At 51.9% G+C, this 19,136-nt stretch overlaps 7 protein-coding genes across 7 annotated transcripts; 3 read left to right on the top strand and 4 right to left on the bottom strand.

The window, feature by feature from the left end:
* Positions 1–669: 669 nt before the first annotated feature.
* BDQ94DRAFT_152278 (formate/nitrite transporter family protein) lies at positions 670–1,937 on the top strand. The gene is made up of 3 exons (XM_026767934.1): positions 670–998; positions 1,059–1,179; positions 1,244–1,937. Exons 1-3 carry the CDS (start codon positions 714–716, stop codon positions 1,747–1,749), a joined length of 912 nt encoding a protein of 303 aa, XP_026621413.1. The 5' UTR covers positions 670–713; the 3' UTR covers positions 1,750–1,937.
* A 1,334-nt stretch (positions 1,938–3,271) lies between these two features.
* Positions 3,272–5,066, bottom strand: BDQ94DRAFT_162911 (putative MFS transporter; the record flags this gene model as incomplete). Its single annotated transcript, XM_026769633.1, has 5 exons — positions 3,272–3,899; positions 3,952–4,366; positions 4,416–4,701; positions 4,768–4,793; positions 4,901–5,066. The coding sequence occupies 5 exons, from the start codon at positions 5,064–5,066 to the stop codon at positions 3,272–3,274; spliced, it is 1,521 nt and encodes a 506-aa protein (XP_026621412.1).
* A 1,521-nt stretch (positions 5,067–6,587) lies between these two features.
* On the bottom strand, positions 6,588–7,050 carry BDQ94DRAFT_152268 (uncharacterized protein). Its single transcript, XM_026767933.1, has one exon. The coding sequence runs from the start codon at positions 6,864–6,866 to the stop codon at positions 6,687–6,689; it is 180 nt and encodes a 59-aa protein (XP_026621411.1). The 5' UTR covers positions 6,867–7,050; the 3' UTR covers positions 6,588–6,686.
* BDQ94DRAFT_99291 (Zn(II)2Cys6 transcription factor) lies at positions 7,016–9,872 on the bottom strand. Its single transcript, XM_026776991.1, has 6 exons — positions 9,379–9,872; positions 8,687–9,295; positions 8,466–8,617; positions 8,239–8,409; positions 7,843–8,184; positions 7,016–7,768 (listed from the first exon to the last, which is right to left on the bottom strand). Exons 1-6 carry the CDS (start codon positions 9,520–9,522, stop codon positions 7,165–7,167), a joined length of 2,022 nt encoding a protein of 673 aa, XP_026621410.1. The 5' UTR covers positions 9,523–9,872; the 3' UTR covers positions 7,016–7,164.
* A 1,279-nt stretch (positions 9,873–11,151) lies between these two features.
* On the top strand, positions 11,152–11,600 carry BDQ94DRAFT_152261 (uncharacterized protein). The gene has a single exon (XM_026767932.1). It carries the CDS (start codon positions 11,419–11,421, stop codon positions 11,575–11,577), a length of 159 nt encoding a protein of 52 aa, XP_026621409.1. The 5' UTR covers positions 11,152–11,418; the 3' UTR covers positions 11,578–11,600.
* On the top strand, positions 11,590–12,089 carry BDQ94DRAFT_152260 (uncharacterized protein). Its single transcript, XM_026767931.1, has one exon. The coding sequence runs from the start codon at positions 11,651–11,653 to the stop codon at positions 11,852–11,854; it is 204 nt and encodes a 67-aa protein (XP_026621408.1). The 5' UTR covers positions 11,590–11,650; the 3' UTR covers positions 11,855–12,089.
* A 2,604-nt stretch (positions 12,090–14,693) lies between these two features.
* BDQ94DRAFT_152256 (cytochrome P450) lies at positions 14,694–16,921 on the bottom strand. The gene is made up of 4 exons (XM_026767930.1): positions 16,809–16,921; positions 15,631–16,743; positions 15,392–15,558; positions 14,694–15,330 (listed from the first exon to the last, which is right to left on the bottom strand). The coding sequence occupies exons 1-4, from the start codon at positions 16,869–16,871 to the stop codon at positions 15,177–15,179; spliced, it is 1,497 nt and encodes a 498-aa protein (XP_026621407.1). The 5' UTR covers positions 16,872–16,921; the 3' UTR covers positions 14,694–15,176.
* Positions 16,922–19,136: the final 2,215 nt, after the last annotated feature.

Here is a 19,136-nt window from a genome sequence, read left to right as displayed (position 1 = left end):
GTCGGCTTCAGCCCAACAACTGAAGATCATCTTCCTATCACACTGACATGAAGCCCTATCCTGTCAACCCAGACCAAACAATCCGCTTATCGAACTCTAAATCACCACCATCGACTCCACTCCCGCTCAACGAAGCTTCTCCGCGATAAGCATCCCCCAACAAGTAACCACGAGAACAATGGCCATGATAGATCAACACAATAGTGTCATTGATGGAGTCATGCACAGGCATGATGAACCCCACTCGATCAATGAACAGATGTTCCCCGGCAATTGAGATGATAAGTTCATCGGGGATGCAGGGATATCCTGGATTCATCCACCATAGACACTAATCAACTAGCCAATAACCACACTACATCCTCCCAGCTAGTCACAACAATATTCACCCCTTGATTGGCAGCTGAGATCACCGCGGAGATGTCGACATGCCCGTCTCAGTGCTGATAAGATGCGAAGCTGTGACTCGTCCGGGCCCGTCTTGGCAAGAACCCCAGCGGGACCCTCGACATGCTGGGGCTGAACTCTATTCAGCCTGAATCTGAGGATTCGAATGTCGATCCGATAAGAAGTATACCAGCTATGTGATTGGTTCTGGGTGTTTGTTTTCTTCCCTCTACAGGGCTACAGTGCTGTATATAGGGCTGTCTTGTCTTCACTCGCCCCCTACTACACGTCCGCTCACCCACTGCACATCTATAGATACCCTCAACATGTCTCTCAGTATAGACGCATACACCCCAACCGAAGTAATCAACCTCGTCGCCCGAGCAGGCATTGTCAAAGGCAATACCCGCCTCGACAAAGTCTTCCTCAGCTCCGTCTCAGCAGGATGTCTACTTGCCTTGGCGTGCGGAACCGCCCTCAGCACAAACACAAGTACCTGGTTTCAGGAGAATGCGCCGGGGTTGATTCGCACCATTAGCGCCCTGGTCTTCCCGTATGGATTGTGCATGATTATCTTAACCGGGGCGGATTTGTGCACGGGGTCATTTATGGTATACCCCCCTCCCTTTACTCCACTCCAACTGTGGATAATGTAGTACTAATATACCCAGTTCACAACGGTCGCAGCCCTACAGCGCCAACTCCCCTGGTGGAAGATGCTCCTGCACTGGTTCATCACATTTTGGGGAAACCTATGCGGATCGCTATTTGTCGTGGCGATCATCTTCGGCTGTATTTCCACCCTCCCCCCTTCTCCACACCCACACCCTAACCTAAAATCCTAACAATTGCACAGACGGCGAAGTCTTCTCCACAGACCCCTACAAAAGCGAAGTCATCTCCTTCGCCACCAAAAAGCAAGTCACTCCGCACTTCCAACAGATCTTCCTCCGCGGCATCGGATGCAACTGGCTCGTTTGTCTCGCCTGTTTCTTCGGTCTACAGGGTCGTGATCTCGCCTCTAAGATCATGGGCATCTGGTGGCCGATCTTCGCGTTCGTATCGCTGGGATTCGATCACGTCGTCGCCAATATGACCTTCATTCCGCTGGCCATTTGGCTGGATGCGCCGGACATTACGGTGGGACTGTACGTATGGAAGGGGATTATCCCGACGTTGTTGGGGAATATTGTCGGGGGTGGGCTTTTTGTAGGAACGTACTACTGGTACATGTATCTCTTGCAAGGGGAGAGTATCACTCTGGCTGGGTTGCGCAGACAGGGCATGGCTACTTCGGCGACAGCGACGCCGGCCACGGCAGGTGGGAAGGATGATGTTGAGGCGACTGCTGGGGCGATTTAGTTCGTGAGTGAGCAATCCCCTTGCGTAGGGGGTATATGATGTGTCAGATGGATGGTTGTGATGGTAGTTACTGGTGGTGTTGATAACAATAGTAATTGCTAATTCAATAAGCTTATGTGTCTGCCTCACGGCAACATCAGGGATTGACCAATCAGTGTAAGATCAATATACGCCAGGGCCAATCTTAGCCCGCATCGTATACTTGCTAGCTATGTAGTATCCTTGCTGGTGATCAGGCATCCATCTTCTCTTTAGTATTTCTATCTCTGTTTTTTCTTCACTTGATTATCCATCTATCCTCAACCATCCAACTAAAATCCTACATCATGACACACTCCAAAGAAACAGCATCACCCCCTCCCCTCCCCCCTCGACCACCACTTCAACCCAACCCCTCCAAAACAACAACATCCATCCTTCCCAAACCAATCATCATCCCGCGTACGCTTCCCCCCCCCCTCCCCATCCCCTTCACCACCACCCACTAACAACCCCCAGAAACCTCAACCACAATCCACGGCCCCTCCTACCGCCCCTTCCACCTCGCCCACTCCCCCACCCTCTCCCCCCGCCTTCCCACCCCGACATTCCTCACCTTCCTCAACCACCTAAACCACGTCTGGCTCGCAAACCCCTACCTCCAAGCCCTCAGCGCCACCTCCAACATCCTCGGCTTCATTCCCTCGCTCGAGGCACAGCTCGCGGCACTAGGGATGCAAGTAGCTGCTGAGCTGGGGACGATTACTGTCTCGAAGCTCCGGACGAAGATGTTTCTGAGGGAAGCGAATGAGAGGGTGTTTAAGCCTGTGGGGTTAAGGGTGAGGATTTTGGGGACGGAGGGGTTACTTCGTGTTTTGGGGGTGGAGGGGGATAGGTTGGGGTTAGGAGAGGTGTTTGAGTATGGTTGTGAGCAGGGGAGTAGTAAAGGTGGGGATGGGTGCTGGTTTGATCCGGTGATGAGGAGGATGGATGCGCTTAGGGAGTATGTGGCGCCGGTGGTGTTTGTGGATGATATGGATGTAAGGACTGGGGGAGGGGGAGACTGGGTGCGGAAGGTAGCAGAGAAGCAAGAGGAGTGGTTTACGCAAAGACAGAATCGGGTGCTTGTGCGCAGACATAGACGTGCTGTTCGAGGTATTGGGGAGGCGGAGGTTGCGGAGAAGGAGTTACTTATGAAGATGGAGGAGGTGGAAGCGGAGATGATGGCAGTTAAGGGGAGAGCTGTGGAGAGGTTGTCTGGCCCGTTGGGAGAGTCACTCCAGGGACGGGGGATTGTGCAGGATGATCTGGAGAAGGGGTTGAAGCAGCTGCAACGCAAGATGGAGAAGTTGGGTAGGGAGCGCGAGAAGAGAGTGACGAAGCGGTTGCAGCAGAGTGAGCGGACCTTTCAGCGGGTAGGGAAGAGAGAGGCGAAGATTGCGCAAAAGGTCATGTGGGTGGTTGTTACAGCGGATGATGGAGTGGAATATTCTACTAGTCTATCTGATGAGGATGATTGATATTATACAAGGGTGGTGCAGCGCTACAGCACGTAGCGGAAGAACGGGTTCTGCTTGTCCGTCAGATCTTGGAACGCCAGCTTGTCGCGCTGGCTCTCGTCCAGATCCATGGCGTCGCGACGCCGGTTCTCCCGCCACAAGAGAACGTATAGCGCTACCGCGGCCGCGATGGTGATGCAGTAGCAGATCACCATGCCCTCCCACAGCTCCGGGTAGTGCTGGTCGACGGTCTTGCTGTTCACCAACTGCGGCCCGATGATGTTACCCACAGTGTAGGCGACAAACACGGTGGCCGCCATGACGGTTTTCTTGGTCGCGCCGGCTACGTTGCTGGCACCGAGGGTGATGATAAGGCTGACAACAGGTCCGAAGAAGCCGGTGATGGCGTATCCGGCAACTGGAACTGCCGGGTGGTATCCCCAGTCGGACTTCCAGATCATCACACAGCCGGCGATGACGGGGAGACAGCAGGCGATGAGCATGGGAATGCGCGTGTTAGGAACGCGCATGCCGATGTAGCCGCAGAGGGGGATGAAGATAACGCAGACCCCACCCACTGGGAATTGGAACAGAATGGAGTCGAGGGTGTTGTAGCCAAAGGTTGACACGATCAGGGGGCCGAATCCGGAAATGGCACCGTTAATAGTATACCTAGGATGCATTAGATTTTAGCAATGTTTGTCGGGTTTGCGGGATTACTCACGCTGCAGCCATCATAATAGCGATCAAATACAATTTGATGTCCAGGAATGCCTCCACAATTTGATCTTTCTTGATCACCTGGCAGCGCACACCGGTCTGTCCCCGACGCAGGCGCTCCACGGCCACTACTCTTTCCTCATGGGTTAGAAACCACGCCTCGACGGGCGAATTGGGCATGGCACAGCACCAGATCCCGAATAGAAAAGTCAGCACACCGGCGAAAATGTAGATATACTGCCAAGGCCTAAGGCTGCCTGAATCGATCTGTCCAAACGCATAGTTGAGCGCACTTCCGATAATGGTGAACCACCCGGTACCGGAGAACCACCAGGCCTGGCGCAGACTCTGCTCGTCTTGGGTATAATAACCACTGACGACAGTCATGAAGCCGGTAGGAATGACACTCTCCACGAAGCCTATATAATCAGCCAACTATGTCATGTAAATGTAGAGCAGGGAAAATACCCAGAAAAAACCGCTGCACAAACAACCCCCGCCACGAGGTGACTCCCGCCGTAGCAGCACAGGTAATGGCCCACAGCATGACGACCGGCCCCAAGACGTGCTGGATGCGAAACCGCTGCAGCACAAAGGTCATGGGGTACAACCCGGCCATCATACCAAAGTAGAAGATGGAGGTGGCCCAGCTGAGACGGGAGGTATCTTTGGTGGCAGGCGATGTGGAGTAATCCATGACCTGCAGTTGCAAATCGGTTGTCATGCCGAACAGTGATGCACTGCCAAGAATGGCCTACAAATAGTAGCTTCTAGTCAATAGATTGAAGACATATCAAGTTGGAGCGTGCTCATGACGAACCTTATCCCAGTAAACAAATCCATATCCTATAATGTTATGAGTCAACAATATGCCAATTGATCCAATTCAAACGATCACCTCGCACGAAAAACAAACACCAAACACGCAAATGAAGAAGATAAATATAACGAACCAATTAACATAGCAGGCATGAAAAAAGCATCAATCTTGCGCACCACCCTCTTCTCCACGGCGGGGTCAATCTCCCCCGCTTCTTCACTGACTATGGCCCAGGCGACATCTTTATCCGTGGGAGCAGTCGCAGACGCAGCTATTGTCTGCGATTCGACCTGAATCATGATTCCAGAGGGAGGGCGACTATGCAGCTGGGGGATGCAGTGATGGTGAGTGAAAATTTCGATGGCGGGATGAAAAGACGCGTAGATCCTGGCCATGGTGGGTTTGGTTGATTAGATTGTTTGGCCCGCGTGGGTTTAATTTTTAAGCTTTCGGGTATTTCAATGCCGTTGTCTCTGTCTGTCTGTCCGGCACTGGGGGATTGTGACGGATAAGTGCAACCTCAGGATTCGAGATGGAGGATTATCGATTCAGATGACTGGATTGATGCGTATTGTTTGCTTCATTGGATGTTGATTCATGGTGCTGAATACTACTTAGTATTGTGGCTCTTTGTTCCTGCTAAGGCAAGAGCAGCATACAGAGCAGAGAGAGAATGCTGACGGAGGACTGTGCTCCGTGCGCACAATAAGGTTTGTTGACAGGTGCTGGCCACCATCTACCATTTTTGCCCCAACAGAATTGGTCAACTGGTGAGTTTAGTAGGATGGACACCCTTGCGAAGTGAACAGTGGTATACGTTGTTTCATGATGCCTAGTATTGATTATGCAGTGCTACCTACAGCATTACATCGTAGATTGACCAATAAGATTGGACGGTAAAAAGTAGTGGGCAGCAAGGTTCATTTCCCAGGGGCATGGGATATATATAAATGTATATATACTACCGAAAAGTGACAATGTCTCCGTTTTCAAACAGGTGCATCACTCGAGTGGAGGCATATGACTAGAGAAAACATCGGCTTCGGAATTCAGATCAGATGATTGTGGAGGTGAGGGTCATTTTCACACCCGAAGCCCCTAACAGACCCATAAAATGAAGCCTAAAACCAGGGCGGTGATATGACAATGCGACCCATTCACCGATAGCACTTCTTTGTACAAAATAAACGATCCAGTTCAATTCTAGATCATGATAGGCCATTCCCAACGGAAAATTCCGCGCGCAAAATTGCAAGTGGGTTACACTTCAATTCAAACACCGCGACACCAATTGTATCAGTTTTCATGCAAGCTGGATTCAAACCAGATCCCGAAGTATCCGCCTGTCCGACACAATGACGTAGGAGATGAAGCATCACGGAAACCAATTCCTGGCAGAAAAACAGCATCGGTGGAGATGGCCAGCTCCAACGGATCGTAGAAATTGGCCCGCAGGCTGATCGTCGACGCTGCTCGGTATGATTGGCGAATCGCTTCCGACCGCCTTGCAGACGATCCTCAGGCGGACGCTGTGGAAGGGGAAGGAGGTGGAAGAATATTGTGGTACACCTCACGACGCATCAGACCACTCCATCATGGTGGAGTTAATTTCTCTCAGAAATTCACGAAAGTAGAAGTGGGTAAGTTGCAATGCATTGCCAAGCAATCCAATAGACGCTGGACTGGGGTGGTGGTGCTTGTCGTTCTCTGCTTGACCCTCGGCTATTCCTCCATCACCACAACCAAGCCACCATTGATCGGTGTGAAGCCGGGCGTTTATCATGAGTATTTGATCACCTAATTCCACCCTCAAGAATAGGGAGGAGGAGTAGTAGATGGCCTTTGTGCCAGAACACCAATGCCTATCCCAGTTGCTAGGGAGGATGGAAGCTCTCACAGCGGCAGCGCACTGACCTACATTAGTGAGCGCAAACGCACGGACAACGTGGGATTGATGAAGTGGAACATCTCGGGCAAAGCAAGGCAGGGCTGGCTGCGGAGTATAGCATAACAAGGAAAATACAGGGTAGCTCGATACACAGTAGAGAAGGGAGTCCCCGCCGGAAAAAGATGCCGACCGCCAATTTCGAGTTGCTCATTGCAGGCGGAAGAAATTTCCGACCGCCAGGCAACGGAGACACGTCACATGTCGATCTCTATTATTCCACACTTCCAAGACATTCCACCGGAGCCAAGTTCCACACCGGCTGTGGATAGGCCAGGCAGACACCGAATCCCGAGCCATGAGGGAGGGAAGGTATACTGGAAAGGGGAAAATGTACACAGGGAATCAGGTAACAAATAAAGATCTAGCATTAGTGGTAATGGTTCATTACTTCGTCACGGCTTTGTCAAGATATGAAAGAAAGGAAAATGGGTGGCTGGGCGATGCCATCATCAGTCAGCCGAACTGCCTCGCTTCAGATCGGACTCCGACGCGGCCGAATCCTGGTTTGTCTGCGAGAGACTCAGCCCATCCCATTTCGCCAGAAATTGGTCCATATCCACGTCTCCCTGGCGCGCCGGTCCCTGCTGCACAACGGAGCTGAAATGCGGATAGAAGCTGCTGAACTCCTTGGCGTCGCGCTGCTTCCAGCCCAGCGTCTCGAAGTCGGTAAACAGCGCGTCGGTCTCCTCGGGGAGGGCCACCTCTGTTTGCGTCGCGGACAGCTGAATCATTCGTAGGATACCCTTGGCCAAAGGGAAACGTCGCGAGAACGCCCGGGCGATAATGCACAGCTCAACGAAGGCGTTGCGGTTGTCCGTAGAGTCCAGCGCCTCCATGAGGGTGAACATGCCAATGCTGCACCACTGGATGGTCGACGGCGCCATCCGGTCGATACCCCACTTGTCGCGATGAACTCGCAGCAGCTCTGCCACCCGGCGAGCCGACGAGAGGCAGAGTTGCTGTGCATGTGCGGCCGTAGATACATCCAGGGCCACTTCGCGGTTGGATCGGAGAAACCCAAAAATCTGCATGACGGTGGTGTGGTAAAACATACTAACGGGTGGGGCGAATCAGCACACCGAGTCGCACAGAGGCATCTTGTGAAGGGAGGGGGCAAAAGCACTTACTGGATACTCAAAACGTGGGGGACGGTCGCCACATCCGCGTTCATGCACGGTGGCAAATGCGCGTACCACTCCTGGAGCTGTTTGTAGATGCCGTCGATAAATCCGACCATCTGCGATGGCGTCACAAGGTGCTCGGGATCATGAAGTCCCTGGCTGATCTGCATCATAATGCAGCAAAAGTCGCACCATCGATCGAAAACACAGTTGTGATGCCCGCGGACTGCGTCCACCTCTCGCGGGTACGGGTACCATAGATCGTCCGGATCGCTGTGGGTGACGGGGATGCGTGGACGCTGCGGGGGGTTGACGTTGATATGCTTCATCAGCGACACTGTTGCCGTCCTGTCACCAATCCCAATTAGTAGTTGCTCCTGGTACCCAGAAGGTAGCACTTACGAAGCAATATTGAAAGCGCCCCAGAGTGTCCTATTCACCACCCCCTCGGCTGCGCCGTCTGCCTCCCAACCAGCTATCCCAGGAGGGTGGCTTTCCGCATACTCCTCCGCCCCCCGGATAGCCAGATCCAGGTACATCCACCCCAAGCGGTCTTTTCCCATCAGAACCATCCTGCAAGCCCAATACTATTAGCATGGCCTACATTGCTTGAGGCTTCAAGCACCTACCGGATAAATAGAACCAATAAGCCTTGGATCGTTGGTATTGTCGCTCCTCCCTCCTCCTCTTCCAGGAGCCGACGGGCTTCTTCGTAGAAATGATCGCCCCGGGTGAGCGGGTCGTGGGGAACGGTGAATACTTCGGCGTAGTCAGAGTAGTACTAAATAAGCACCCAGTCAGTCAGTCCTGCGGTAAATGGCATTGATCCAAAAGGGTCAGGTACACCTACACAAGCCTCGGAAAGAATAGCATTCACCAAGAAGCGCGAACAGAACCGGCACTCGAGATTGCCGGCCCGCATGTCCCGCAGAAAAGCATCCTTATCCAGCCAGTGGAAGAAGGGGTAGGTCCAGGTCAGCCACAGCGACACGAGGTGGGACACCAGGTCATCGTCATCGGTGACAGTTGTCCATGGCTTTGCAGGAACTTGGTGAACGGGGTTATCGGCGAGACGGCGGACGTCCAGGACACGGCGGGAGGATCGGGGTTGAGAGGACGGTTGCGACTCCTCATCATCGTCAGAGGGACGGGAGATCTGGCTCTGGATCTCACGCAGTTCCGGGGACAGTTCAATTTCGCGCCCGGTGAATTGTTGCTCCAGGAAGATTTGAAGTTCCTCGAAGGAGGCATTACTTCGGATGAGATTCAAGAGCTGGGCGAGACGTTTGCTCTCACTCTCCCGGAGCGCGTCAATCAGTCGCAGCAGCGTCTCCTCCGCCTGTTCGAGCCGGTCTAGTTTCCGCTTCATGGCGTATTTGCGGCGCATGTCGGCCATCTCGTCGACCAGGCATGGAATGCCGTTTGCCACGCAATGCTGACATGGTGGATCACCTCTGCACTTGAGGGGGTCAGCCGACGAACAGGGATTGATGTGATGGTACGAAGATACCAGTGACAACGGGCTTAATAAAGAAATCCCACCTTGAGCTTCTTCTGTTTGCACGCCTTGCAGGCGGTGGTCTTGTGCTTACGACCCTGAACTACATTGTCCGCCACCTTGGCAGTCGGGGGCTGACCAGGAGCGGGTGCCAGGAAGCGGGAGGAGGAGGATTGCGAGTCGGACATATATGACAGTGATGGGAAGCACCAAGACGACCACACAAGAGGAAGTCGCCCTGAGGAGGGAAATTGAATGAGAGGTGAAGAGATGAAAAGGCGACCCGAGGGAACGGATACAGAGAGTCAACAATCAATGGGGTGGGGTTCGGTTGGCGGGAGGAGATGGCAATAGTGTTGTGGGAATGAACGGGTCGATGAAATTGGCTAACTAAGTATTGCCCACCCCCCGGTTGCCGTCTAATCGTCTGTTATGGTAGAAATAAGGGAGATTAAAGGGCCGACACTGAATCCCCGAGGAGTGGAAAGAAGGCAAGAGACCCAAACGATATGATGGTCAATTGAAAGTGTATTCAGTAAGAGATGTCAGTAGTAGTCACAATGAGCGTTGGTACTTGCTTTAAAGGTTGAATTTTATATATGGAGCAGGAGGCCCAGTGGTTAAGGGATTTGCTTTTCCGGGCCTAATTCTGTGGCTGCAGCGGTATCCAAGTGGAAAGATAAAAATAAAAATATAAAAATATAAATATCAATCCGAGATTGGAAATTCGAAAAATAATAAAATAAAATCCAACGACTAAAACCCGAGTGTGAAAAGAATACGGCATTGAAACGAAGTGGGCGAAAGAGGGTACGAAGAAAATAGGGAATCCCCGAAATTACCCATTTAGGAACTGCAAAGGGACAAGAAAATTCGAATATAAAACAAATCAAACCAAAAGGGGAAATGCACAGAGGTGGAGGGAGGAAAATAGAGGAAATACACAGAACAGCACCCAGACTCTCAGAGACCCAGAGGGGAGGAAGCTTAAAACGCGACAGCCAGTCAGCAGTGAGGATGAGAGGGTGTAAGACAGACTTTGTTGTTTCTGGAAAGCAGCAGAGGCTGCGACAGATTTCCGCGGGCCCATCGAGACTTCACGGCTTCCGGCCGGGGAGGGAGCCGAGAGAGAGACATGAGAGGACGAGAGTGGAAGGCAGCCCGTCAGTTCAGTCAGTAAAGAATCAGTAACTTCCAACCGTATGGAAAAGAAAAAAGGATCGGGAACCACCAGTCCCAAAGAGGATAAGCCTGCGGGCAGCCCCAGTCTTGGCCCGGCCTGTCGCTGGTGGCACTGCTATCCGCCCAATCACTACCGGGGGCGCTAATGTCAATAGGGAACTTCGAGGTAAGAGTTAGTATTGTAGTCTGTAGTAGGCAGTAAATATCTTCGGCCGTCCAAGTGTCGGATCCGGTAGAACCCAACTGGCAAATCCTCCTCCTGCCAGACTCTTGCTCCCGGAGCTAACCTGCATAGGAATCTCATCATGAAGCAAGCGAAATTCTTCTTCCCCTTCCAAGGCCTGGGAAACGCAAGCTCCTCCTGTCTCAATTGCCGTTTTGAGGTTAGCTGGCCGCGCCGCTGGGATCTTCGGGACCCCTGTACCATACTTTGGCTTCGTTCATGAAGGGCAATTCCCAGCTTGGTAGTTACCATTAGATATTGTGGAGTACGGAGTACTATACTATTGCTACACAGTCAATTGGGCGGGTGTACCTTGTTGGGCCCGCAATAATACCAAAGAAAACCAAGATACAATAAGTACTTTGACTTTGTGTATCCAGAACACACCAGTATGCGTACCTGATGTGATGTTGCCTTAAGTTACCTCAATACTGTACGGGTCTAGTACCCGAAGTCAGGTCGGGTCTTAACTCTCTTTTTCCATTGTCCCTCCCCTTCGCCATGAACACATGGAGTCTGCGGCCCAGTCAATCAACCAGGGGTGTGGAGGCTGTCCATCGGCAGTGGCAAAAAGCGGCACGCTACTGATCGCGCCTGCAGAAAGTCACCAGTTGACCCAATTATCGAGACTTTTGGCGAGAGGAAGTAACAGCCGGCCACTCAGTTTTGTCGACCAGCCATGGAGGCTGCATGGCTGCGGTGGAACCTGGTCGGCAACCCCTCTCCCGGCGGGTTTCCGGGCGAATCACCTGACGCGCCGCGGGCCTTGCGATCGCAGCAAGCGCAGCCTATCCGAAGACTCAAATGTAACTATGAGTTCATTCCGGCCTCTGCTTGACATCAACAGACAGGAACTTGTTGGGCTCACGGAACTGTTTTCCAGTTAATGTCGCCCAATACACCGCTCAACCATGCAACTTCAGATCCCCTCTCAGACTCCATATTCGCCTCAAGCCTCCTTCCAGCCTAGAATACGTCCAATCACAAGGGCTGCTTTGGATATGCGCTACGCCATCTCATCTCGAGAGTGCACGCCTCGTTTGACCGGGTCATTCGGTGGCAATGCGAGAGTCCAGATCGTCGTGCAGCGCTTATTAGTTGATATCGTCGACTAGAGTACACTGCCCTCTTCCACCACTCCCCTCACCGAGGGAGGGTGATATTAACCCAGTTGGGAAGGACACACATGAAGGGAGGAAGGAGCCTGATCTCCACCAGAGCCCGGGAATAGAGGCTTCGGTCGTCCAGCAAACATCATTCTCGAACCACACTGGACGGGCTGAGACCGAGACAAACTAAGCATGGGCACGGGTGGAATGACGGGACGGAAGGGGACGAGACACGCTACACTCCCTACGAATACCCTCGGACCCAAGACTTTGCATGCGTCCGTGATAAGCGGGGACTAAGTAGTATCATGGGAATAGGTAAGAAATAAGACTCAAGTAAATAGGCTCACTTTTATGGCTTTGCGCAATCGTGTGCATGGTTTTACCGGCCGGTAACAAATCGTCACCCGCATCACAGGCAGGGTTGGTTGTCCGCATTTCAGGTCGCAAGGTTTCGTGACGGGGAATGGACCTAACCATAGTAAGAATGCCCAGCACTAGCTCACTCATTGGTCGTGATCGGGCCCTCATGCCAGCAAGTGCGTCGTAGCAGCCCTCTATTACCTACCTGTATGTACAAGGGGACTAGGCCAGCAGATACACAGTAGCGATACGCCACCAGAGCTCGGGCACCGATGGGAAATCTGACTCCCACGCGAGCAATTCCGAAGCCCAATCAGATGTGCCACAAATGTCTCAAGGGAGGTAGATATCCTTGGCATTGGGAAAGGGTAAACACGCATGGTCGATGGGGATTCGAAATCAAAACCAGTCCAGCCGAGATACAGCAGCAAACCACCCTGACACCTCAGCCATCAACCTTCTGAATTCAGTAACTAGCCGATCATGTGAGGCCACGATCACGCCCATCCTTCCCGTTTTGCATGGATGTTTGCTTCTGAGTTCAATCACCTCTTTTTTTCCCCCCCTCTCTCTCCCTTCTCACCCCTTCTTTCCCCCCCTCCATCACAATCCACATCCCCTACTATCGGCTAGGAGGGAAAGAGAGCCATCGCGGCCCCTACCCTAGCGTCCGCGATTATCGAATAATAACGCCGATTGCGGGCCAAAACATTCTGAGACCACGTCGCCGTCTCGGAGAAATGGGAGGTCCAACCTTCATCACCAGGTGTCAGACTAGGCCACTCGGAAGCGGCCCGTCTTCGTCTGGGTTGCATCACCCAGCTTTGGCGCTGTCGAGAAGATTCCATCGCTTGGATCCCACTAACCGCAACAGCTTTCCTGCATTGGTGGCATCTCCGAGCGCACCCAGACCTGGTATTACCCTGGTCTAATGCAGCTGTCATGACTGCACTCATGTAGCTTAGGCAGAACCGACCGTTCTAGGCAGGCGTGACCCTCACTTCACTCTCCGGATCACAGGTCATCTTATTATCTGGCGGCATCAGAGGCCTAGATCACCATCAGGTAAGCTGGAGTATTTCCTCCGTACTTCGATCTTGTTGCCAGGACATGCCTGGATTTCGGTGTACGTTGCCGAACATCACCGGGATGAAAGAGATGAGCCTGTAGCCAATCATCCACCCGCTGAAGGGAAATCCTACCCATCCCGGCAATATAGGCGATCGCAATTGGCGTGACAGCAATCCCCCCGTCCCCTTCATTTCTCATTATCGACGTCCTGTCACTGACCTTGCTTTCGTTGAGATCGTGCCAGTCTCTGTCACCCATCGAAAAATTCTCCCCGGTACTAGCTGAAACGTCGGAATCCTGTCACGCTTCGTCGCTGCACATTAAGCCTATCAGCATAACAATGCCCTTCCCCAACCAGGCCCACTTTCCTTGACCTCCGCCGCACAACAGGGCAGTGGAGCCGGACGCACAAGTCTTCAAAATGGGTTACCTTGGCAGAACAGATTGGATTCATGGCGGGAAGTCGTCGATGCTGCAGAGTCAATGAAATCGGTGGAAAGGGTTGGCCATGTTGAGCTGCACTTGCGACAGATTCACTGCGCATGGACTAGCAGTGAAGCGTCTCAACAAGGATCATAACTTGGTGGCGGTTCAGGGTGTTCTGGCCAGGGATCACCGGCAATGTTGGGAGGGTCTCTCGCCCTGCAGGCTGTTTCTTACAGAGCACGGACGTGGCAGGTCATGGACTAGCCTTCTGCAGGCTGAGACTGACTACAACACACCTACTCGATTATTCGAGCTACCTCTTTGCTGTAAAAGCTGCTGGTAGTTTGGGGGAAACCTGCATGGAGCTCTCGTCAGGTTCTGCAGCGCAAAGCCCCGAGCTCTGACCCAGCGTCCTTCATGCGGCAGGAACAGGCTAACCACCCTGCCTTGTGAAACCCCAAGGTCGAATCACATAGCTGGGAATATTTACCGGCTGATGGGAAATTGTCGCTCCGAGTTTCGGTTAAGTATTTCTGCGAATGTTAACGATGTTTATACAAAGATCAGAAACGAAGCCTAGATGCCATCCACGACACTGTATACTGAGCTTCCAAGCATTCATCACCAAATACCACACTGCCGCCTCTTCTGTGCGACCTCCTCTGTTAGTCAAACAATGCCAGGCTAGGTAGCATAACATCAACAGCGATACTCGCTGCTCTCGCTGGGAAGTAAATGGTTTGGAGGAAGAGTGATCAGTATGATCAGCCGACAACGCACAATTCTCGCAGGATCCCGTGTCTTAACCCTGTTAGAGCATTGCTTCGTCACATTGGATCAGTAAGCGGGAATTCTGTCTTATGCGACCGTGGGAACCATTCAGGCTCAAAAGCCTGTTCAGACGTCATACCCAAGCGACCGCGCATGTCATAATGAAGCATGAAACCATCGTGCATCTAGCATGCGCAAGCCGGGGATTCCCACGATTCATCGCGATTTTCTGGCGGTCGGAACTCGATTGCGCTGGACACGTCGCCCCCCAATCGCTGCCACAGTGCCACATGACGTCATGCGTGATTTGCTTACCGCCAGTGCCTTTCCGCTTCGGGAAGTCGTGTTGCCATCCGCAATGTTGCAGTTTGTGCCTCTGACCCTCGTCTTTGCGGGGACTGTCGGACTCCCGTTTGTAACTCGCTGCAACTACGCAGATAATTTGACTATCCGGTCAAGTACCGTAGCGCGCTGTATCTGCGGCACCTGCTGTGAAGATCGTTTGAATACTTTGTAGACAAGAACGACTGGGGGAATCATCATCATCATCATCATTGAACTTTGAGAAAAGAAAGAACAATCACTATCAATTGTCGCCATAACAGCTTAAGTCCATATGCTCTGGAAATTGACAACTCCTATTCTAAGCCTATACACAATTTCCCTAGACGCTCAGATGTGCATCAATGGCTTCCATTTAAGCTCGCGGGGTCAGTTGGACCATCAATCGGTTCTTTTGCCATAGCGTCCACGTATTTTGCTTCTCCCAGCCTACTGATTCAGGTGCCAGTCTTAGATCATAGTGGTATAGGACCTTGGCTAGGATGAGTCGCATCTCATGGTAGGCGAGACTATTTCAGACGTCAGACATGCTTATTAGAGCATTGACACACCTTGATTAGAGGAACTTACTTTTTCCCCAGACAGTTGCGAGGACCGAAAGAGAAAGGCTGACAGGCAGCCTTGTTGTCACTAGCAAACTGCGGGTCATTACCCCATCGCTCTGGAAGAAACTCGTCTGGCCGGGTGAAGTTTCGCGGGTTGCGATATGTCGCCCAGTGATGTACAGAGACAGCCGTCTGAAGACACACATCAGTTTCAGGTTCTACTTGCAAAAAGAAAAGGTGGTACGCTGAGTAAACATCACTCACATCGCCAGGAATATATTCGCCGCAGATTTCCATACCCTCCTTGGGAGTGAGACGAGGCATCCCAGTAGGGACAGGGGGATACATTCGAAGGCCCTCGTCGATACACATGTTCAGGTACTTCAGCTGGGCTAACCGCAGCATATCGATGTCCGAACTCTGCTCGAAGGCGTCGCGCACCTCGTTGGTGATCTTTTCTAATTTGTCGGGATTCAACAACAATTGATACGTAAGGCCGCTCAATGCAGTCGCGGTGGTTTCCGTCCCAGCTACCATGAATAATTGGGAGTTGGCGTACATCTCTTCGCGGCTCAAGCGCAGGGACTCTTTCTGCGCCATGACCAAACCCCAAATATCAGGCCGATCCAGACTCTGGTCAACCCGCCAATCTACCCTGTCCTTGCATGACTGGTAATGAGACGCTTGCCGTTGTTTCAACGACCGAGGGAGGAGGGAGTTTAAGAAATAAGAACACCATGGATAGTACCGTGCGATACGTCGGAGTGAGTTGATCTTCACACTGGAGAAGATGGATGTCACCCATGCTACATTGCCCGTACCTTTCAGCAGATTCAGTGGGTCCCCGAATGTCAAGTCACCCATGATGTCGAATGTCGTCAAATTGTACATCATGACCATCTCAATCCTTGCCTTGGGATTTGCTTGAACAATTTCTCGGAGCTTGTCGATGAGCATGTCCGCATAATGAGCGATGAGCGGCTGCTGCTCGCGCAAGGCCTTGTCCGAGAAGGCATGCGAAAAGTTGCGACGAAAGCGTGAATGATCGGCGGCTGGGGCGCGAATGACATCTGGGGTTCCATTCAGTGTGGTGCCGAAGAATCGTTTGTCCTTCTCGGTAGACTTTTTGGTTGCACTAGCATGGCCGTAGATATCTCTCCATGCTTCGGCGGACGAGTAGCTGACTTGATCGGGTGAGATCCGGACAGTGTCTCCGTAAACCAGATGAAGGTTTCTCATCCATGTATGCTCGTCTCCCATGAGGTTGTGATACATATACACCAGGCGGGTAACTGCCGCCAGCTTTGGACCGGCGATCTTACACAAAGGGTTGATGTACAACTCGTAAAAACATTTTCCCACCAAGGAGAAGAATAACTGGGGTCATCAGAGGCACGCGTTAGCAACCACCAACCCCTGACGTCTGGAAGGATTGCACTCACTAAGCCAGCTGTTAGTATTAGGTAACGCCCCTGTAGGGCCTCATGAAGATTTTCGTGGATCATGCTGAGGTCTGAAAATAGAAATAACCGACAACCAAACTGTGAAGGAAAGCATTGGCTGGTATCGAATGCACACCGCTGTGACGGGGCCCCAGATGGTATTTATCATATCTCCTGTACTCAGAAGGAGTCGCCTGACGTTGCAACAGCCGGCCTGATTATGTCGAGGCAAAGCTGCACAAGCTCAGCCAATGCTTTACCAAGCCGGCACACGACCCGCTACCAGCCAAGCTGCATGAAGCTATTAGCAGGAAAAGACCTCGGCCTATCCTCCATACATCACTCCGATGCAAGTGGTGCTCGGCCCTAGACCTCCGATGTCCCGATGAGGAACAGTCACAACGTGTTATCTTCAAGGCCTTGATGTGTGTTCTACAAAGTAGGCGTGATTCGAGCCATACCGGCCGAGCGGGGAAACTGCAGAGTGGAGTTCTGTTGCGGCACATCGAGGCTTCGAAAGGAGGGGTCATGTCGATCGCCGACCCCCTTGGAGCGAATAGCAGGATAAATATTAGCGTTATGACATTGTACCGAGACATCAAGGTTTTGCATAACTAACCGGCCGCTTTCTTTCACCGGCTATAGCCTGGGCACAGATGGGGGTCTGGAATAACAGCAAGGGTGCATCGGGGTACGTGTATAAGCTTGTCACATGGTATGAGTTATGCTAATTGGCCTGTGCACAACGCCGCGTCAACGATCGCTACATTTCCTAGAATTAGCAGGCAAGGGGTTGGTCTGCGCTCGTGCCGTTTCATCCGGCTGTGGTCGTTAAAGACCAAACTGCAGATGCAGTGTTACCCTCACAGGGATGCACTGTGACAATGGTAGAATCCACCGATATGAAAGGCCTTGTCTATCCTCCAATAACAAGTCAAGCTGATATGCCCTGCCGATCCTCGCCCAAACTCAAATCTAGCAACTTATAGCACGGAAACTGGCGTCATTGAGCTTACATTCCTGTATCTGATTTCATTTCCAATGAACACACTGTCTACATGAACAGCCAGTCGGATACTCGGGTCAGACTGCCAACGCATAAGACTGTCACATATACACTCACCCACGTCATCTTAGCAACCAAGCGACGTAGGATCGATTACCTCCTTTTAGCGCTTGGTGGATGGTAAGCAAGCCCTATAACCTTGATGACGGAGTTTGTTGGCCGAGCCTGCAGCAGCAGCAATGCCAATCCATCCATCCTTCGACCCGAAAATGAGCTATCGCCGGGGATGCTCGGGCCGCAGGATCAACTAAGCTATGTATGTTACGCTACGCCATCCTTTCCAGGGGGCCGAGTCGATCTTCGGTGCTCGGGAAGGATCAGGTACATATATCTTGTAAGCACTGTAGCATAAACCAGTGGGGACAGGATTTGCGGGTGGCTGTCGTCCTAGACGTACGTGAGGTGTTCGTAGCTATGTTCATATGCGTTCCTGAGAACCTTGTTTGCTTGTATTCTGCTTGGCTCAAATGACTGACATATATTAGAAGTAGAGATATATCAGTACTCGAGAAGTGAGGCGTGAAGTCTCCCCCGTCGGTATACATTGTCGACGAGTGGAAATTCCCTCATCTCGACTACCAAGTGATGGATCCCAGACACTGCCAGCATGGAACTCCACTTTGTCGTCATAGACAGGTTCAACTCATTTACAGAACTATGTCTTTGAGCAGGCAGCCAGATTATTCCACAATATTTGCATGCAAGATCTGTGATAGACAGGCAGTTTTGCCTTGCGGTCGGAATTCCCGGGCCTTCCTATTCGGGATCGGATGTTGGTCTTCTATGCCGAGCAGGGGTATTTGCTTTTCTGAGATCATCGACCGTTTTTCACGAACCATGCTTTTGTTCCTTTCCATCGCCACTCCAACCTTTGTTGTCATTTCCCTAATCTTGGAATGTCTGCGTTGCGAGCTTCACTAACCCATTTTTACTAGATGAAAGAGAAAGAATTCGAATTAGATTAATTTAACTGGCCGTGACGGGTAAACTGAAGTATCACGCTGCTGTATATCTATCCAAAAGCTCGTTCACTATGCCTTCCATATCATCTTCCTCTTCACTTGGTTCTCTTACATCGGTCGTGCTTGAAGGCAAAGAGGGAAGGGACTCATCGGAGTGAACCTCCGACTTGCTAGCAGCAAAGCGCTCAACGAGCCACAAGGGCCGATTTTCGCGAGAATTCTTGAACTCGGCAGGGCCTGGGCGGCGTCCATCCTGTGTCAGAGGGTTAGGAGATGGAGCGATGACCGAAGAAACGGAAG

Source organism: Aspergillus welwitschiae, assembly GCF_003344945.1.
Source record: "Aspergillus welwitschiae strain CBS 139.54b unplaced genomic scaffold BDQ94scaffold_46, whole genome shotgun sequence".
NCBI lineage: Eukaryota > Fungi > Ascomycota > Eurotiomycetes > Eurotiales > Aspergillaceae > Aspergillus > Aspergillus welwitschiae.
The sequence above is the reverse complement of the archived record's forward strand: the minus strand, read 5'-3'. Positions and strand labels throughout refer to the sequence as shown.